This window comes from Acomys russatus, chromosome 29 (assembly GCF_903995435.1).
Source record: "Acomys russatus chromosome 29, mAcoRus1.1, whole genome shotgun sequence".
Lineage (NCBI taxonomy): Eukaryota > Metazoa > Chordata > Mammalia > Rodentia > Muridae > Acomys > Acomys russatus.
In genome coordinates this window covers 40285449-40305876 of record NC_067165.1, presented here as the reverse complement: position 1 = coordinate 40305876, position 20428 = coordinate 40285449, and the positions used below count along the sequence as shown (strand labels likewise).

The 20428-nt window shown below is 49.7% G+C and overlaps 1 protein-coding gene across 1 annotated transcript; it reads left to right on the top strand.

Moving 5' to 3' along the window:
* Nucleotides 1-6350: 6350 nt before the first annotated feature.
* Nucleotides 6351-18440, top strand: Cenps (centromere protein S). Its single transcript, XM_051172187.1, has 5 exons — nt 6351-6483; nt 11632-11755; nt 12218-12251; nt 16734-16800; nt 18276-18440. Exons 1-5 carry the CDS (start codon nt 6436-6438, stop codon nt 18411-18413), a joined length of 411 nt encoding a protein of 136 aa, XP_051028144.1. The 5' UTR covers nt 6351-6435; the 3' UTR covers nt 18414-18440.
* Nucleotides 18441-20428: the final 1988 nt, after the last annotated feature.

Below are 20428 nucleotides of genomic sequence, written 5' to 3'. Positions count from 1 at the left end.
GTGATAGAGTTCTTGCCCACCGTGCGGTTTGCCATTATACTTACACGGTAAAACAACAGATAGAGGTTTCCCCTCAGAGCCTGTGACCTCCTGGGCTTTTTTTTGTTTGTTTGTTTGTTTTTAAACCAAGGTTTCACTATGTAGCTCCCCTGAACTCAGCAGGTATGGTCTCAAACCGCCAGATGAGTTTAAGTTGTTCAACAGAGCAGGAACTTGAACCCTAGCAAGCCAATGCCAGGGGCCAGGCAGTGAGACTGCCTTCCCCTTATGTACAAACAAGATACCTGTACGTAAATACCTCTCAGGCATTTGTCACACTAGCTGCACACCTAGTATGTGCCAGGTGCCATTTCCCCAGTGGTGAGAGAGGCAGGAAATCCTTATTAATGGAAGCTGCTTTGCAAAGCTGTATGTTACAGTTCAGTTTAAGGGAGAACTGATGAAAGGTGCTATCGAACCGATACTTCTGGTGTCCTGTTTAATGATCTGAAAATGGCTCAAGAAGTTGTAAATGTCTTTTTTTTTTGGGGGGGGGGTTTTCAAGACAAGGTTTCTCTGTGTAGCCTTGGCTGTCCTAGACTTGCTTTGTAGACCAGACTGGCCTAGAACTCGCAGTGATCTGTCTGCCTCTGCTCCCCGAGTGCTGGGATTAAAAGCATGCACCACCACGCCCGGCTTTAAATGTTTTATTTGCACTAAGGAGGATGGGAAGTGAGCAGAGGGCATGAGTGTTGACATAAGGCTTAGGCTGTTCAGCATCAGATGTGACCTCTACCCGCTTCCAAGCAGTTAAGCCTGTGAAGAGCTCTCGTCCTTGTGGCTGTTTCTACTTGAGAAGTTGACCTCCCCCCAGGCAGATGAGATGGGAAGTGATCTTAGGATCATGAGGGGTACAAGGCCAGCACTACAATATTATAACCCGGCAGCCCTGGCTTTGATTGCAGTGGAACAACGGTGACATCTAGTGCCCACTCTAGGCTTCTGCACCATCAGTAGAAATAACTTTCAAAGTAGGTCAGCATCCTGCAGATATGCTCGCTGCCTCAGACCCAGCCACATGTCACCACAGGGATGTTCATTGGCCCTTTCAATGCAAGGTAGCATGTGGGGTACAGAGAGTGGAGACTGATTGAGAACTAATTATTCGTTTTCTCTTTCTGAGATGGTTTTGCTCAGTCGGCCTTGAGCTCACTACCCGCCTGCCTCAGCCTAAGATGGTCACCACCATCCTGGCAGAGTATATGATTTGCATATGGAGAAGCCGCTGTGAAAAGTGGGGAGACTAGGTTGTTTAAAACCCTTGGAGGCTTAGAAAGACAAAAGGATAATCAAAACGCAGTGCTGTGTGTGGTTCTATTGTGTAAAGAATGGAATCTCTGCTGGTCAGTGGTGGCGCACGCCTTTAATCCCAGCACTTGGGAGGCAGAGGCAGGCGGATCGCTGTGAGTTCAAGGCCAGCCTGGCCTACAAAGCGAGTCCAGGACAGCCAAGGCTACACAGAGAAACCCTGTCTTGAGGAAAAAGGAAGACAGAAGAAGAAGAGGAGGAGGAGGAGGAGAAAATGGGGGAAGAGCCTTGAACTCATTGGCAAAGGAGACAATTTCCTGAAGAGAACACCAACAGCTCAGTCTCTAAGATCAACAATCAATAAATGGGACCTCATGAAACTGAAAAGCTCTCTAAGGCAGAGGCCACTGTCAATAGGACATAAAACAGCCCACAGATTGGGAAAAGATCTTCACAAACCTTACTTCTGAAAAGGTCTAATATCCAAAATATATAAAGAACTCAAGAAATTAAACACCACGAAACCAAATAATCTAATTTAAAAGGGGTACAGAGCTAAACTGAGAACTGTCAACAAAGGAATCTTAAGGGCTGAGAAACACTTAAAGAAATGCTCAACACCCTTAGTTATCAGAAAAATGCAAATCAAAACAACTCCAAGAATCCATCACAGTAGCTAATACCAAAAACTCAAGTAAAGGGCTGGAGAGATGGCTCAGAGGTTAAAAGCACTGTCTACTCTTCCAGAGGTCCTGAGCTCAATATCCCAACAACCACATGGTGGCTCACAACCATCTATAATATGATATGATGCCCTCCTCTGGCCTGCAGGCAGAATACTGTACAATAAATAAATAAATAAATAAATAAATCTTTATTTTTAAAAAAAAAACTCAAGTAAAACCCAGAGTGGTGGCGCACGCCTTTAATCCCAGCACTCAGGAGGCAGAGGCAGGTGGATCTCTGTTGTGAGTTTGAGGCCAGCCTGGTCTACAAAATGAGTTCAGAACAGACTACACAAAGAAATTCTGTCTCGAAAAACAAAACAAACAAACAAAATTCAAGTGAGAGGGCTAGAGAGATGACTTAGAGGTTAAGAGCACTGGCTGTTCTTCCAAAGGTCCTGAGTTCAATTCCCAGCAACTACATGGAACTAGAAAATATCCATTTGCCTGCAAATTTCATGATTTCCTTGTTTTTAATAGCTGAGTAGTATTCCCCTATGTAAATATACCACAGTTTCTGTATCCATTCTTTTTTTGTTTGTTTGTTTGTTTTTCGAGACAGGGTTTCTCTGTGTAGCCTTGGCCATTCTGGACTCACTTTGTAGACCAGGCTGGCCTCGAACTCACAGCGATCCGCCTGCCTTTGCCTCCTGAGTGCTGGGATTAAAGGCGTGCGTCATCACACCCAGCTGTATAGCTGGGTCTTAAGGTAGCACTATTCCCAACTCTTGTGGAAGAGTTGGGGAAGGATAGAAGGGCCTGAAGGGGATAAGAACCCCACAAGAAGACCAACAGAGTTAACTAACCTTAGCCCATGGGGGCTCACAGAGGCTGAAGCTCCAACCAAAGAGCTTCATGGTCTGGACCTACACCCCCTACACATATATGTAGCCAATGGGAAGTTGGTCTTCATGTGGGTTGCCTAGCAAGTGGAGTGCAGCTGTCTCTGACACGGGCTCTGTTGCCTGCTTTTGGATCAGTTGCCTGCCTTGCCTGATCTCAGTGGGAGAGGATGCGCTTAGTCCTGGTGCAGCTTAAGCAGTGGATTGATAAGGGGTGGAGGGGTGAGGGTGGGGAGGCGGGGCTCCCCTTTTCTGAGGAGAAGAGAAGGGGGAGAGGGGGAAGAGGGTGGGAAGGTGGGACCAGGAGGGATGTAAAGTGAATGAAGGGGGCGGGGGGGGGGAGGGAGAGAGAGAGGGAGGAATCTAGCTCTAGGTGGAGACAGACCCTTGTCTTAGGGCTAGCCCAGTGGGACAGTTCAGGGACCTGGCCAAGGGACACCACAGGAAGACAAGGTCACCTTAAGAGTCTGTTCTTTTCCTGTCCTGGATTCCCTACTGCTGCCATGGGAGTTCTGTGACCTGTTCCCCTTTTGAGTCCTCACTTTGTTCTCCTCTTTCTTTCTTTTTTGTTTTTTGTTTTTTGTTTGTTTGTTTTTTGTTTGTTTGTTTATTTTTAGAGGCAGGGTTTCTCTGTGTAACAGCTCTGGCTGTCCTGGACTCACTCTGTAGACCAGACTGGCCTTGAATTCACCAGAGATCCACCTGCCTTTGCCTCCCAAATGCTGGGATTAAAGGCGTGCGCCACCACCGCCCAGCTTTGTTCTCTTTTTTCTGTCTTTCTCTTTCTGATGTTGGCCGGAGCCTAACTAGGGTGCTTTGACCTCCATTTTAGGCTTAAAAGCCATTTTATAGTAAAGACAAACTAGGTTCATTCCTGCTTGTGAGTAAATCTGTCACTCAAGGATTAGGCTATGTCCCTTCTGTAACCTTAACTACAAATGCCTATTCCAGCAAATGGCAACCATGTCTATGCTTTAAAAAGCTGTTATAACCATCCTGCAACCCTACTTTTGTTTCAAAAGGTTGTCTGCTCCATAACCGTGCCTTTTTGCCCACCAAATTGCCCATTTGGAAACCCTCTACCTCTGAGCTTTTATAAAAACCTTGTCTTCCTCACATCCAATGCTGACCTCTCAAACCCCACCTTAGCAGGAGGCAGCCCGTGTACACAGATAAAAGACTTGCTTTAACTAATTGCTTGCTTTAATTAACTTGGCCATGAAGATTTGGGTTGGCGGTCTTCCTCCTCAAATCTTTGGGATTAACATAGTGTGGCAGGCTGTGGCCGTGTGGTGTGGCAGGCTGTGGCCGTGTGGTGTGGCAGGCTGTGGCCATGTGGTGTGGCAGGCTGTGGCCATGTGGTGTGGCAGGCTGTGGCCGTGTGGTGTGGCAGGCTGTGGCCGTGTGGTGTGGCAGGCTGTGGCCGTGTGGTGTGGCAGGCTGTGGCCGTGTGGTGTGGCAGGCTGTGGCCGTGTGGTGTGGCAGGCTGTGGCCGTGTGGTGTGGCAGGCTGTGGCCGTGTGGTGTGGCAGGCTGTGGCCGTGTGGTGTGGCAGGCTGTGGTCGTGTGGTGTGGCAGGCTGTGGCCGTGTGGTGTGGCAGGCTGTGGCCGTGTGGTGTGGCAGGCTGTGGCCGTGTGGTGTGGCAGGCTGTGGCCGTGTGGTGTGGCAGGCTGTGGCCGTGTGGTGTGGCAGGCTGTGGCCGTGTGGTGTGGCAGGCTGTGGCCGTGTGGTGTGGCAGGCTGTGGCCGTGTGGCTGACCTCCATGCATCCCTCCTCCATTCTCTTCCTTGGAGATTTACAGCTTGCCTGTCCTGGGGTTCATCTTTTAAACACTAATGCTTCATCCTCAAGTTTTCTGTTTGTGTATGTTCTTAGTTTGTTTTGTTCTTGTTTGGTTTGGTTTTGTTTGGTTTTTCAAGACAGGGTTTCTCTGTGTAGCCTTGACTGTGCTTGAACTCACATTGTAGTCCAGGCTGGCCTCGAACTCACAGAGATCCACCAGCCTCTGCCTCCCAAGTGCTGGGATTAAAGACATACACCACCACCACCGGCTATGTTCTTAATTTTTTTTAACTAAGAGACAAGAACCTGCTGGGTACGGTGGCACCTGTACCTTTAATCCCAGCACTCGGGAGGCAGAGGCCCGAAGATCTCTGTGAGTTCGAGACCAGCCTGGTCTATAGAGTGAGCTCCAGGCTACATAGTGACACCATGTCGTGAAAAACTGCAAAAAAGAAAGAAGGAAAGAAGAACCCTAAACAGGAGCCTTATTTCCCTGGTATCGTTTAACTCCTTTGCCAGGACTCAGGACTCCCCAAGACTTCCCCCTGCCCTTCCTTCCTTCCTTCCTGCCTTCCTTCCTTTCTTTTCTGACCACACTGGCCTTGAACTCAGATCTGCCTGCTTCTGCTTCTGTCTACCAAGTGCTGGGATTCCATTGCCTTTTAATTCTTTAATTGGTAAGGGAAGAGGAACTCATTTCTGCCCCCTAAACAGCCTCACTGCTGTCTTTTTCTTTCTTTTTTTATTTTTCAATGTTGGTTTTTCTTTTTCTTTCTTTATTTTTTGTTTTTGTTTTTCAAAAGAAGGTTTCTCAAGCCAGGCGTCTTGGCACACACCTGTAATCCCAGCACTCAGGAGGCAGAGGCAGGTGAATTGCTGTAAGTTCGAGGCCAGCCTGGTCTACAGAGTGAGTCCAGGACAGCCAAGGCTACACAGAGAAACCCTGTCTGGAAAAACAGAAAACAAACAAACAAACAAACAAAGAACAACAATAAAAATTCATGGCTTTTTGCAACACACCCTGAGGTTGTATATGTGTAGCGTTCGCCAAGGAAGCACTGCATTTAATCACTTACACTAATTAGCTACCACATGTGTGGTTTGTGTGAGTGTGAGCACACAGTGCAGGTCAGAAGCTGACAAATTCTCCTCTGTGGGTTCTGGGGATCAAACTCAGGGACCCAGGCTTGCAGGCACAGGTGATTTGACCCACCAAGCCATCTTGCTAGCCCAATTATCATTTAGTAATTGTAGGCTATGCATGCTTGTGTCTGTTTGTTTTATTTTGTGGTTGTGTTTTGTTTTGAGGCAGGGCCTCACCATGTAGCCCTGGCTGGTCCCAAACTCATAGAGGTCCACCTGCCTATGACTCCTAGTGTTGGGATTAGAGGGGTGCACCACCACACCCAACACATACATATTTTTTAAAATTTAAAATCTTTATTATTATGCATATGTATGTGTGTATGTTACAGGTGCTTTGTGAGCCACCTGATGTGGGTGTTGGGCCCTCGGTAGAGCAGCAGGTGCTCTCAGCTACTCCTAACCACTGAGCCATCTCATGCGTGTTCTTACAGATGGTTAAGTGGCAGGCCTTGAGACAGCGTCTAAGATTGCTGCACGGGGTCCTGGAGTCACACCAACGCCAGCAAGACCCTCCCGCGAGCCGCCGCCAGGGGGCGCGCGCGCGGAGCAGGAAGGAGGCGCTTCGCGCTTTGATCCTCTGCGCGGCCCGTCGCCGAGGTAGAGCGGGAAAATCCGAGCCGACTGTGGTGCGCCTGCTGGGGCTGCCCGCAGTGATGGAGGAGGCGGAGGCTGAGGAGCAGCAGCAGTTCTCTCACCGGCAGGTACAAAACAAACGGGGTCCCAGCAAGGGCAGGACGGCGATTTCCTGGGAGAGGGAGAGGCCCCCAGGTTTGGCCTCCGCGTGTACGCATGCGTCACTCGGCTGCAAGGCGGGGATGGGGTTCGCCTGGAGTCGGCTTCCTGCTTGCGGGTGTCCTCGGCTTTCCCAGGGCGGTGAGGGCGGGATGTGGGCGCTAAAGGGAGAAAACGGAGCATAGGTGGCGGAGGGTTTGCCCAGAATGCGGGAATCCGTGGGTTCGAGGCCCTGCACCGCACCTACCAGGCGCGGTGATGAGCGACTGTGATCCCAGCTCTCCGGGGTGGAGGCCGAAGCAAGTTTAGCGTCATCTTCGGGGATGTACCGAGTCCGAGGCCAATCTGGAATACAGGGGGTCTTGTCTCAAAAGGGACCGGGTGGTGGTGGCGGCGCCGCACGCGTTTAGTCCCTGCACTCAGGGGGCGGCAGAGGCAGGTGGATCCCTGTGAGTTCGAGGCCAGCCTGGTCTACAAAGTGAGTCCAAGACAGCCAGGGCTACCAAGAGAAACACTATCTTGAAAAATCAAAAATTAAAAGGGGGTACGGGGTGGGGGGATGGGATGAGTGAGGGGAGAGAAAGAGAGACAGACTGATTTTGAATTTCGGATCAATTAGCTACCCAGAGATATCCTGCCTCAAAAGTGAATTCCACCACTCAGGAGTGAGAGCAAGCCGATGCCTGTGAGCTCGAGGCTAGCCTAGTCTACACAGTGGTGACCTGTAGAGAGAGAGACGGGCGGAGGGGGGCCGAGGGGGGTAGGATCTGCACGCTAGATTCCTAGGATAAGAGAGAAAAGAATACAGAAACTGTTAGACTCACCCAGCAGGCTGTATTTTTCTTTTCCTGGTGTCCGGATAATTGAAAATTAAGCCAGGAGGTTGTGGCACATGCTTTTAATCGCAACACACCCAGGAGACAGAGGCAGGCAGATCTCTGAGTTCAAGGTCTGCCTTAGTCTACATAGTGAACTCCAGGACAGCCAGGGCTGCACAGAGAAACCTCCTCTCGTGGTGGCGCACGCCTTTAATCCCAGCACTCGGGAGGCAGAGGCAGGCGGAGTTTCTTCTTTAGCTAGTCCTGCGCTCCACCAGCCGTCTGCCCTGCTGGCTTGCTTTAAGAAATGCAGCCATTTGGAACCGTTGCTAGAGTGCAGCTGTGAACACCCAAGTGCCCACCGTCTGTTTTCACTTGGCAGCAGCTTGCTTTATTTCATTGGTTCTCAACCTGTGGGTCATGACCCCCTTGAACTAGATATCCTGTACAATATTTAAATTATGATTCATAACAGTAGCAAAGTTATAGTTATGGAGTAGCAACGAAACAGCTTTATGGTCTATGTATTAAAATTAAGTAAGAACTGAAATAATTTTAATGCACGGGGAACTGTGTTAAAGGGTCTCAGCATTAGGAAGGTGGAGAAGAGCTGCTTATTTCTGTAGCAAGCACGTTTTCAGGATCTTATTTAAGGTTTTGTTTTGATTTGATTTGATTTGGGTTCTGCCCCCCCCCCACACACACACACAAGGTTTCTCTGTGTGGCCTTGGCTGTTGGGGACTCACTTTGTAGACCAGGCTGGCCTCGAACTCGAAAAGATCCACCTGCCTCTGCCTCACTGAGTGCTGGGTTGAAAGTTATTTAAGTATTAAAGCCCAGGACTTGGGAGGCAGAAGCAGGCAGGATCTCTGTGAGTTCAAGGCCAGCCTGGTCTACAAAAAGAGTTCCAGGACAGCCAGGGCTACACAGAGAAACCCTGGCTCAAAAAAGTATTAAAGCCCTGACCCTGCTTAGGGATCAGCTGAGCACCATTTTAGCTTGCTGGGTGGAGGTTCTAGTTTCAGAGCACGCCTTTGATCCCAGCCCTGGGGAGGCTGATCTCTTGAGTTCCAGGCCAGTCTGTGTTACAAGGAGGCTCTGTATGAAAAATGAAAGAAAAATCAGATGAGAGTACAGGTCAAAGCCAGGGTGGCATATTTCAGCTCATATCCCTTGCAGACAAGGAAGCTGGTCTGTCTTTCTTACATGCCCCTGAGAGTCTGTCACATTTCAGAAGTTAGCTTAGCTGTTTGAGACTGGGGCTTCCATAGCCCATGTCGGCCTGGAACTTCTGACTTTCTGCCTCCACCTCCCAAACTCTGGGATTACAGGCATGTGCCCTAGGCCTGGAATCGCTCGAAAGTTTAACTTGGATGGAATTCCTTTTTTTTTTTTTTTTTGGTAAAAGATTTATTATGTATACAGTGTTCTGCCTGCATGTACACCTGCAGGCCAGAAGAGGGCATCAGATCACATTATAGATGGTTGTGAGCCACCATGTGGTTGCTGGGAATTGAACTCAGGATCTTTGAAAGAGCAGACAGTGCTCTTAACCTCTGAGCCATCTCTCCATCCTCTGGAATTCCGTTTGTTTGATTATTTATTTTGAAGATTTATTTATTATTGTTTTGCCTGCATGTACACCTGCAGGCCAGAAGAGGGCACCAGATCTCATTATAGATGGTTGTGAGCCATCATGTGGTTGCTGAGAACTGAACTCAGGGCCTTTGGAAAAGCAGTCAGTGCTGTTAACCTCTGAGCCATCTCTCCAGCCCTGGAATTCCATTTTTCTTTTCTTTTTTTTTTTTTCGAGACAAGGTTTCTCTGTGTAGCCTTGGCTGTCCTGGACTAGCTTTGTAGACCTGGCTGGCCTTGAACTCACAGAGCTCTGCCTGCCTCTGCCTCCCGAGTGCTGGGATTATAGGCGTGCGCCACCATGCCCTGCTAGTTGTCTTTCTTTCCTTCATCTAGGATTGGGTTACTTTTGTCTTCTTGGTATTCATTTTCATTTTGTTGGTTTTTTGGTTTGGTTTGGTTTTTTTCTTTTTTCTCTTTCTTTTTTGGCTTTTTCTGAGACAGGATTTCTTTGTGTAACAGCCCTGACTGTCCTGGAACTCACTCTGTAGGCCAGGCTGGCCTTGAACTCACAGAGATTTGCCACCTTCTGCCTCCCGTGTGTCACTATCACCAGGTTCATTTTGTTGTTGTTGTTTTTTTCTTTTGACGCCTACAGTTTTGAAAAGCCCATTAATAGCAAAAGTGTAACAGGAGAACATAGACTATGGTTAAATTATTATGTCATATTTATTTATTTTATATTTATTTATTTTGATGGGGTACTGTCAGAGGACAGCTTTCAGGGGTTGGGCTATCAGGCTTGGCAGCAATCACCTTTACCCACAGTTCACCATGACACACACCCACACATTTTTTTGGAGGGGAGGTTTGGTTTTTCATGACAGGGTTTCTCTGTGTAGCCTTGGCTGCCCTGGACTCACTTTGTAGACCAGGCTGGCCTCGAACTCGCAGCGATCCTCCTGCCTCTGCCTCCCTGAGTGCTGGGATTAAAGGCGTGAGCCACCGCGTCTGGAAATCTTGCTTTCTTTTATTTTTGGTGCTGGGGATTGAACTCCGGGCCTTGGCCATGCTAGGCAAGCACTGTGCCACTGAACTACTTTGCTGGTAGTGCATGTTCAGTACGATGGCTGCTCCATTTTTGTGTCTGTATTCTCAGCTCGTAGAGCCGACAGACAGTAAACACTTACTGATTAAATGTGCTTGTAAAACTGAGTTTAAATTAGCTTCTCAGCTCGGGTGCACCTGCTGAGGACCTCACCACCCACTCAGGCAGCATTCTTGGCATGTAGACGGCATTGACCAAGGTGGGCAGCGTTCTGCCCTTGAGTTTAGCCACTAAGTCTGCAGCACGGAAGAAGGCAGGCAGTCCAGTCCTTGGGGGCCGACAAAACTTGCAGGAGCCACATGCATTCATTGAGATCCGAGTTCTGTTCCCAGCCCCGACCCTACCTGGGTCTTCTCCCTGCTTGGTTGATGATTCTTGTGTCTCTTCTGCCAAAGGCCTGGGTTTACCTTGCCTGGTGTCTGAGATGTTAGGGGGACAGGTCCCTAGCTCATCTGCCTGGCCTCGAGCGTCCTGGCCTACTGCAGTTGGCCCTCATCTTGCCTATGCAGTGGATACTTGCTGGTGTCTTAGATTCGGGTGTCCACGCGCCTGCCTCAGCTCTGGTTTCAGATGTCATAGAGTGAGCCTCCGAACAGAGCAGCTGTGTCCTCTTGAGAGACCCTCACAGTAAGACCTGTTGACCCTCCCTCATAGGAGGCAGTTAGGGCCTCTAGGCCCTCGCTTCATCTCAGTCACCAGCTGCATGTAATTGTGCCCTAAGTGCGCCTGGCCTCAGGGTCTCTCCTGTAGAGAATACAGACTGTGGTCAGGTACCACACGGCACTCAGTCTGTGCAATCCTGGGGAAGCTGCCCTCCGTGCTGGGTTGAGACTTGGCAGTCCTGCGGCTACTTTGGGCTCACCCGTGCAAGCTCTGTCTTTGCCCAGTGAGTACATTGGTTCCCCAAGTTAGGCATGGTGGAATGCCGGTGCCCTGTAAGGAGGGGTTTGCCTCTCCCGGGGAAAGTGCTCACACATCAGTGGGGAGAGCACAGGTGTAGCTTGCTCAGGGCCTCTTCCCCCTTTCTCCACTAGGGAAGAGCAAGGGTTTTCAGTGTTGAAAAGGGCTCCTGAGGCCTGGGGATGTGACTCGGTGGGAGTGTTTCCCTAGCGTGAGTGGCTCTGGTTGGGTCCCCAGCACTTGCCAAAAGTGGGTGAGGGGGTTCCTGAGGGACTGGAAGGCTGTTGAGGTGGCTTGTGACCCTCCAGATCAAAGGATCGTCAGGTGTCTTTCCTGGTAGTGTCCTGTCATCTGTGCACACAGGCCGAGGCTTCCGGGGACGGTAGCTTAGGCCACAAACTGGTTTCTCATTGGATTCCCAATATGGGCCCTTAGTAAGCAAGGCTGGATGGGGCAGGATTTGACAGGGCCTGGTGCCACGGCTCCTTGCTGGCTCTCATAGATCTCACCGTTCTGTGACCTGAGTCATAACCATGAGCTGGAAGGCAGGATTCCCCGAGTCACACTCCTGAGTGTCCTGACCTGTTAGTACACTTACTGCCACTCAGCCGCAGGGAAAGAAACGCAAGAGTTAGGCAGCCCCTCTCCTTGGTCTTAATCTCCAATATGTGTGAGCTCTTTTTTGCAGCCCCTGAGGACTTTGCTTTCCCCGCAGAGACTAAAGGCAGCAGTTCACTACACGGTCGGCTGTCTCTGCCAGGAAGTTGCTTTGGACAAACAGATGGAATTCAGCAAACAGACCATTGCAGCGATAGCGGAGGTGACTTTTCGACAATGCGGTACGACCTGGGGGCCACTGTGGTGCAAGCCGTGGCGTGTCTCAGGCCCACACACAACACCTAGCCACAGCCTTCCTCAGCACCTTGTGCCTGTGCGATTTGGGTGCTGTGGGGAAGGCCCGTCAGAAGGCATCGGCATCTTGTTTAAACTGCCCCGGTGGCGGCTGGAACGTTAGACACTGTCTCCATTTCAGTGTTCTGTGAGACTTCCGTGCTTTCCATAGTGTGTGTGACAGCACTTGCTTGACTTGAGAGGGACGAAGTGTCACAGTTAGGACAGGACTTGTAAGAAGAACGGAGGGTGCTGGGAAGGATGGGGTTGGGATGGGGCCGAGGCTGGGGGTGGGGGATGGGGGTGGTGATTTTTAAAACGTGGTGCTGTGCTGACTAGAAACCAAGGCTTCGCTCCTTCTGAAGGTGGAGATCAGCCAGCTAAAATCTATTTTTTCCCCTCTCTTTCAGAAAATTTTGCCAAAGACCTTGAAATGTTTGCCAGGTGGGTAGAGAGGCTGATTTTGTACTTTGAGGGCCGTTGACATCACTGTGCCCCATCTGGGGGTGTTATTTCAGGAGCTCCTGTTTTCTGGAGGGTTGTGGCTCGTCATGATCCTGCAGGGAGTCAACACCTGCCGTGAACACGTCATTTCAGACTGTCTCCGTATCTCCGAGTCTTTGCCGGTCTCCCAGTTACCCAGCTCCCCCCTGTCGAAGGTCTGAGTTGTACCCCCCACCCCCACCCCCAGACTCTGCACATGTTTGGCTGCCAGTTTTAAAAACTGTTTCTTGGGGACGGCCTGATGCTCAGGGTCTGGGAACCTGGGGGTCGGTCCCTTCATGGAGCGGACTGCATTGTGTCGCAGCCCTGATTGTTTGCAGTGTACAGGGAATGGCGGGCTGTGAGGAAGACACAAGCATCCTGGGAAGTGCAAGAGGCTTGCTCTAGCTGGAGAGGCCTGAGCTTTTACAGGTGAATTATGCTCTCCTCAATTAGTACCTAAGATAATTGGAAGCCATTGCTTCTACAAGCGGTTGGAGTGACTGAGGCCCCTGCCCGCTCAGCCCCGCAGCAGCTCCGCTCCTCACCTTGCTCCTCCGCTGTTCCTCGGATGGATAGTCTCAGTGACTTACAGCAGCCGGTCCTCAGGGGGCTCTAAATCTCCCCTAGAAACTGCTGAGCGTCATCAGCTTAGCCAAGAGAGATGAGGTAGTATTATGGGATGCTGATAGCTCATCCAGCTGCTGCGTATTCTGCCCACCCCGCCTCAGTCCCATGAAGTGCTGTTGCCTTCGAGTTCCTTTTGTGTTAGCTGTGGAAGTCAATGAAATCTTTACAAACATTTTTGTGTATTTCTAGAAATAAGCGAGGCCTGTCATCCTGCTACTTGGAAACTTGAAGCAGGAGAATCACAAGTTCTATATTGGTCTGGCCTACATAGTGACGCTTTGTCACAAGATCCAGAAACTGGGGGTGGAGAGGTGGTAGCTCAGTGGTTAAGAACACTTGTTTTTGCAGAGGACCTGAATTCAATTTCCAGATCCATATGATGGCCCCCGACTGTCCGTGACTCTAATTCCAGGGGACCCACACCCTCTTTAAACCTCCTCAGGCACCAGGCACAAATGTGGTACAGAGGCATACATGCATACCGGACACACATACACACACACACACACACACACACACACACACACTAAAATAAAATCAGAAACTAAAGATGGGCACAGTGGTGCACGCTGTAATCCCACCACTCTGGGAGTCATAGGCAGGCAGATCTCTGTGAGTTCGAGCCTTGGCTGTCCTGGATGCACTTTATAGACCAGGCTGGCCTCGAACTCACAGAGATCCTGTCCTGCCTCTGCCTCCCAGAGTACAGGGATTACAGATGTGTGCTACCACACTAGGCCAATAGTATCCATTTTTAACTGTGATTCTTTTTTTTTTTTTTTTTTTAAGGAGCTGCTGGGAAAGTGAGTTTGAGGTAGTGTCTTGCTGTATGGTCTAGGTTGGTCTCAAACCAGCAATCCTCTTGCCTCTGCCAAGTGTGGGGGTTACAGGTATGGGTCACTGTGCCCTCCCTGGTACAGTGGTGCTGAGCTCAGTGGAAGATTTTTCACCAAGCTCTTCTGTAAGGCTGAGTTGGAGACAGATCGTTGCAGAGCTGCTCTCACACCCTCTCCACGAGCCTGGCAGAGCAGGTTCTTTTAGGGAGTCCAATTTCCTCTCACAGCTCCTTGCAGACCCTAATCCTCGCTGTGGCATTGCTAGTCAGAGGCCAATGGGAAGACCAAAGTCCCAGGCTGGCCTGGGCTGCATAGCAAAACCCCGTCTCAAAGAAAAACCAAATCAAGGCCATATATAGTGGTAGAGGCCTTCAAGGGAGGCAGGGCAGGCGGATCTCCGTGAGAACTACATATGCATTCCAACCTGGCCTGTCTTAAAAACAAATCCTTCCTTAAGCCAGGTTCGATGGCACACACCTGTAGTCCCAGCACTCAGGCAGAGGCAGGTGGGTCTCTAAGTTGGAGGCCAGCCTGGTCTACAAAGCAAGTCCAGGACAGCCAAGGCTACACGGAGAAATCTTGCCTCAGAAAACAAAACAAACAAAAAAATTCTTATGTCTGAATTTTGCATTCATTTTTCTGGTATTCCAGTTCACTTTCTTATAACTAAGTATTTTGAAGTTTATCGTCGAACAAAGTTGGCATTCTCAAAAGGTCACCTGTGCTTATGCAGACTTCAGTACTCTGTGGCAGTCTGACCCAGGGAGAACCTGGGCGCTACAGTTTCAAGTCAGCTGGGAGATAGTCTTTGCAGGGTGGGTTGTGCAGTCACTGGTACCACTAACTGAATAGTTTTGTGGCTTGATGTGGCAGCCCAACCAGCATTTGTACCATTGTTCCTGTGAGAAAATACACTTAAATTCTAGGGCTGGGACTTGACTTGGGGAGTTTCTGCTATGGAGAGCAATGGCAGATGTGCAGCATCCCTACTCATCCAGCTAAGACCGTGAGGACAGTAAGACCTACACAGACCGGCACCAGGCTGAAAGGTGCTGCACTCCACAGATGTCCAGGAATACTCACTTTGTGAAAAGGCAGTACGCTCATTTCTTTCTTGTGTTTGTGTGTGTGTGGTGTTTTTTTTTTTTTTTAACATTTATTTACCATGTATACAGTGCTCTGACTGCATGTACACCTGCATGCCAGAAGGGGGCACCAGATTTCATTATAGATGGTTGTAAGCTACAATGTGGTTGCTGGGAATTGAACTCAGGACCTTTGGAAGAACACATAATGCTCTTAACCTCTGAGCTCCTTCCCCTTTCACTGTATTTTAAATCATGAGTATGAACAGACTGAGACTGGCTCATATTGCCTCTCACTGCTTAACTACGCACCCTCCAGGACATCTGCAAGGTGGCTTTGTACTGTGTGGTTGCTTCTGCCTGGTCCTTGCAGCTTGCTAATGAGAAGTTTGGTGGGGGGGGGGGGCGGGAACAGGAAGGGGCCATATTTGGTTTTGGTTTGTTTTTTGAGACAAGTTTTTTTTGGGGGGGGGGTGTTGGTTTTTGGTTTTTTTGAGACGGGGTTTCTCTGGTTAGCCTTGGCTATCCTGGACTTACTTTGTAGACTAGGCTGGCCTTGAACTCTCGAGATCCACCTGCCTCCTGAGTGCTAGGATTAAAGACGTTCACCACCGCACCTGGCAAGACAAGTTTTTCTGTGTAGTCCTGGCCATCCTAGAGAGTCTGGAGACTGGCCCTGAATGCAGAGACTGACCTTCCTCTACCTCCCAACTGCTGGGATTAAAGGTGTGTGCTACTACCAGCCAGCAAGCAGTGGAATTTTAAGCCATGCCTGGTGGCTAATGCCTGTAATCTTAGCACTCAGGAGGCAGAGGCAGGAGGATTGCCAGTTTGAGGCCAGCCTGAGCTATGTGATCAAGACCCCCTCTTCTGATCTTGAAGTGTGTGTTCTCGTACGAGCGCTGTTATAAAATGACACAGAATGTACGCATTCAGCCAGGGGTAAAGGATGACAGTGGTCATTAATGTTAAATTAGTTGTTGCTGTGTGATTCCATCTCCAACTGAGCAAGCTGACATTCTATGAGGACTAATTGGTGCTGAGGATACAGTTTTCTAGTTATCTCTGCTAGCAAAGCTCTTTAGACAGAAGTCAGTAATGACAAAATCTGTAATAAATGACCTAATATAGTCTACTATCTCATATGTCTGTCCACACGTGTGTGTGTCCCCATGAGCATGGGTACCCACAGAGGCCAGAAGAAGGGCAGTGGCTCCCCTGGAGCTGTAGTTACAGGCAGTTGTGATCTACCAGCTGTAGATGGAGGGCATTGCACTCCACCCTCTGCAAGAGCAGGGAGCAGCCCTATCTGCAGGCCTGTCTCTCCTGCCCGCATCTTTCACAGTGATGTTCTGCTTCCAAGCTGTGGACAGAGCAGAAGGCAGAACCAGTTTAAAGGGAGCTCTGTGTTGCGCCAGGCGTGTGCATGTGTGCAGGGGTCGGGCCCCAGGAGGGCAGCTTCAGAAGCCAGCACCGTGTTGGTTTCTTGCTCATTGACCTACTTAATCTCTACCTAAGCAGAGGCAGTCTGGTATCTTCCGATGTGCTTTTTCTTCACCAACATTGTATACTCACCCTGCACAGTCTGATCGCACTGACTACCAAGACACACACACACACACACACACAAAGCTGACTTGAGATGGCTTTGAATCCTCAGACCCCTTCTCTGCTCTGCCACACACTGGGCCCTCAGGCGTCGGTGTCCCCCGTAGGGCTGCTGGTGCCTTGGTTAGTAAGTCCACCCACTTGGTGTCTTGATTGCCTGATGGTTCCGTCTGAAGAATGGTGCCACTTAGGCATCCTTGCTCGTCGCGGGTTTGACCGTGAACTCCGATTTCACCAAACTCTAATTCCAGACGCTTTGTGACTCGCTCCTGCCCTTTCTGCAGACATGCAAAAAGAAGCACGATTACCACTGAGGACGTGAAGCTCTTAGCCAGGCGGAATAATTCACTGGTGAGAGATGAATTTCTTCCTTCACTCCCCTTCCCCGCCGGAATACATTATTCCCAATTAATCACTGGAAGGCGTGTAGTTATTCCTCAGGGCACCTTGCATTAAAAACTAGAGACGGTTGAGCCATTCGGCCCTGCCTGTAATTTATAGTCTCCTTTCATTATGATGGATCTTGCAAAGCCAATTTCAATTTTTCTAATCAGCCCTCTCTGGATTCCATAATTTACCTTTTTTGTAATATTGCAAAACTTTGGTCCCATGTTTCATTTACAGCATGATGTCACAGACTAGGCATGAGTTGGTCTGCGGGGATGGTTTGCCTGTGGTAGCCACCCTACCTCCATCCCATGCTGGACAAGTGGTACAGCACCATGCTGTATCCAGCACCCTCTTTACTTGTTTGTAAAGCTTATTTCTTTATGCGTATGACTGTTTGGCCTACATGGATACCATATGCTATAGCCTTGGAGGTCAGAAGAGGGTCTCCGATACCCTGGAACAGGAGTTAGCCAATAGCTGTGAGCTATAGCGTGGTTCTTGGGAACCAGACCTGGGCCCTCTGCAAGAGCAACAAATGCTGTTAACCACAGGTCTGTCTCCCCAGCCCAATTTCTTGTCTGAGTCAGGGTCATGCTGAATTATACAGGCTAGTCTTGAACTTGACTTTTAGCCGAGGTAGGCTTTGACTATGTCAGCACCCCAGTAACTTGGATTACAGGTGTCCCTCCTCCACCCCCCCCCCCCCCGAGGCAGGCCATACCTGTAGTTCTGATGAACCAGAGATGGATGGACATCTGCAAGGCTGGCTATGCAAAAAAGAGCACAATTTCTTCTTCTTCTTCTTCTTCTTCTTCTTCTTCTTCTTCTTCTTCTTCTTCTTCTTCTTCTTCTTCTCCTCTTCCTCTTCCTCCTCCTCCTCCTTCTTCTTCTTCTTCTCCTTCCTCTTCTTTTAATTATTTATTATGTATACAGTGTTCTGCATGCATGCATTTTGTGTGCCAGAAGAGGGCACCAGATCTCATTATAGATGGTTGTGAGCCACTATGTGGGTGCTAGGAATTGAACACAGGTCCTCCAGAAGAGCAGTCAGTGCTCTTAGCCTCTGAGCCATGTCTTCAGCCCAATTTGTGTTTTTCCACATCTAAGGAATCATTTTGATCAAGCTGTCATCTTGTAGGTGAAGACACTTGACACTTAGAGGTGCCAGGGTCACCTGGCTATGGCTAATGGCAGATCTAGAGCACAGCGACCCTGCCTGGTCCCAGCCCTTCCTCTGATCTCCTTGCCACAAGAACAGGGACTGTACTCTGTGTTGTGTCTGTCTCCGTTTCTTGGAGAGTCTTGCTTCTCAGTAAATAGTTGAGTCTGTGAATTTCCACCGGTTCTTTTGGAATGCTGGAGATGGTATAAGTTGTTATGATTATTTGTAGGTTTGTTTATGGACAGACTTAAAGTTTTGTTTTACATATACACAGCTAAAATACATCACAGAGAAGAGTGAAGAGATTGCTCAGCTTAACCTGGAGCGAAAGGCCAAGAAGAAAAGGAGGCTGGAGGATGAAAACAGGAGCTCCAAGGAGCCCGAAGCTGAAGCAATGGACGGTGAAAGTTAAGCCCTGGCCACCTGGGGAAGGAAGCCTTCAGCAGGAAGAAATGTGTCCGCCGCCACAGGCAGTCTGAAGGCATAGAGACAGTTAAAAGAAAAATCACAAGTGTCCGGGCAGCTTTCTGTGCTGCCTGCTTCAAGTCATTCTTGGCAGAAGCTTAAAAGAGCTGGGAATTGCTGCAAAGCCGTCCGCATGCTGCACTCAGCACTGGAAAGGCTTGCGTTTGCATGGCACACTCACTGTGTTACTGACTGATGAAGCGTGTGAGCAGTCAGGCATGCTGGGTGTTTGGGGGATAGGTGTAGTCCTTCACTGTTTTCTGGGCCAAATGACAGTCTCTGAAAAGTGAGCGAAGCCATGTTTACTTAGCTCTGGCTGCTAAGGGTTCAGGCCCTCAGCCCTGTGATCACCAGTGAGAGATGGTTTGGGAATGGAATTTCCAACTCTTTAAAGGCATTTTCTTCAGAAACATGGTTTTATGTGACTTCTCTGCAAATTTGTCATTAAGCATTGGCTCTCCTGAGCAGGGCTTTGCTTGAGGAGAAAGTCTGGAGCTATCAAATGTCCCAAGGACCCTGTTCTGCTGTCCCTGTGTCAGTGCTCAGGGCCTGCTCTCTTTCCCTTACAGTGGTGGGGGACAGAGAGATGTCTGGGGCCAGGGAGAAAGGCACTTGCCACGGCTGATGACCTGAGTTTAATGCCAGGGTGGCAGAGAGAGCTGGCCCCTGGAAGTTGAGCAGGGCTGTGGCCTTCCTTTTAGAAGGAGCCTCTGGTCGATTGCTTTGTCCAGTTAGGAGCCTTCCTTGGATCTTGGTGCTCTGAGATGGGCTTTGTGGTCTTCCTGGCTATGCCAAGTCTGTGCATTTGTCCCCATAATTCTGAACCTAGGAGTCACGAGGATCTGGAGGTGGCCCAGGACTTTGTCACTGTCTTGGGAGGAGGTAGGCTCTGAGGATGGCCAAGCACAGGTTCTCAGATAGTGACTGTAACCTACACAAGGCAGGCATCTTACACCTGGCCCACGGTTTTTAAAAGGTGTCTGCGGCTGGGGGAGGGGCATGTGTGTGCTGCCGCATGAGTGTGCGCGTCAGAGGACAGGTTATGTCACAGAGCCCGTGTGTTCGTGCCTTCCAGCGATGTGTGGGCTCCAGGGTGGACCCCAGGTGATCAGGTCACTATGTAGCCCTGTCGGTCCTGGAACTTGGTTTGTAGGTCAGGCTGGCCTTAAACTCTCAGAGATCCATCTACTTCTGCCTCCAAAGTCCTGGCCATTTGTTTTTTGGACCAAAATAATAAACACCACCAGTCTTAAAATAGTTGTATATTTCCCAAGTGCTGGGATTAAAGGTAGGTGTCAACACATAAGGCCCTTAATTTTTTAAAGTTACCTTTGTCATATGTGTATATGTGAGGGTACGTGGCCTATGGTATGCATAGTCATGTGACAGTCTAAGAGAATCAGTCCTCCTCCTGTGAGGATCCAGGAGATTCCCCTAGGCCATCAGGTTTGGCAACAGACTGCTTTACCTAAGGAACCATCTCACTGGCCTATGATTTTTTTGGAAATGTGGCGCTAGGTGCAGTGGCACACGCCTGTAATCCCAGCACTCGGGAGGCAGAGGCAGGCGGATCTCTGAGTTCGAGGCCAGCCTGGTCTACAAAGTGGGTCCAGGACAGCCAAGGCTACACAGAGAGACCCTGTTTGGGGGGAAATGTTCTATCTGCTAACCTGGGGAGTTTGGAAAGCCCTAGACTAAGAACTGTGCAAGTGTTGATGTCCTTGAGGTGCAGAGGACAGAGTCGGTGTCCCTGAGGTGCAGAGAGCAGCGCTGGTGTCTGTCCCTGGGTGCAGTCCCTGAGGTGCAGAGGGCCTTCCGTTCCGTCTTCTGCAGCAGCATCCATACTTGAGTGAGTGGAAGGTCTGGCTGAAGAAGTTGGGTTTGGCCCCGGGCAGAGGGCAGTGCTGGGTCAGCTCTTGGTTCATCCTTGTGATCGGGTGAAATGCTGGTGCTGCTGTCCTG

Excerpts from the sequence above, each read along its gene's own strand:
- Cenps (XM_051172187.1), top strand. The coding sequence starts at position 6,436 with ATGGAGGAGGCGGAGGCTGAGGAGCAGCAGCAGTTCTCTCACCGGCAG. Across the intron at positions 6,484-11,631 it reads AGCAGTTCTCTCACCGGCAG|AGACTAAAGGCAGCAGTTCA; the intron begins GTACAAAACAAA and ends CTTTCCCCGCAG. Across the intron at positions 12,252-16,733 it reads GACCTTGAAATGTTTGCCAG|ACATGCAAAAAGAAGCACGA; the intron begins GTGGGTAGAGAG and ends CCCTTTCTGCAG.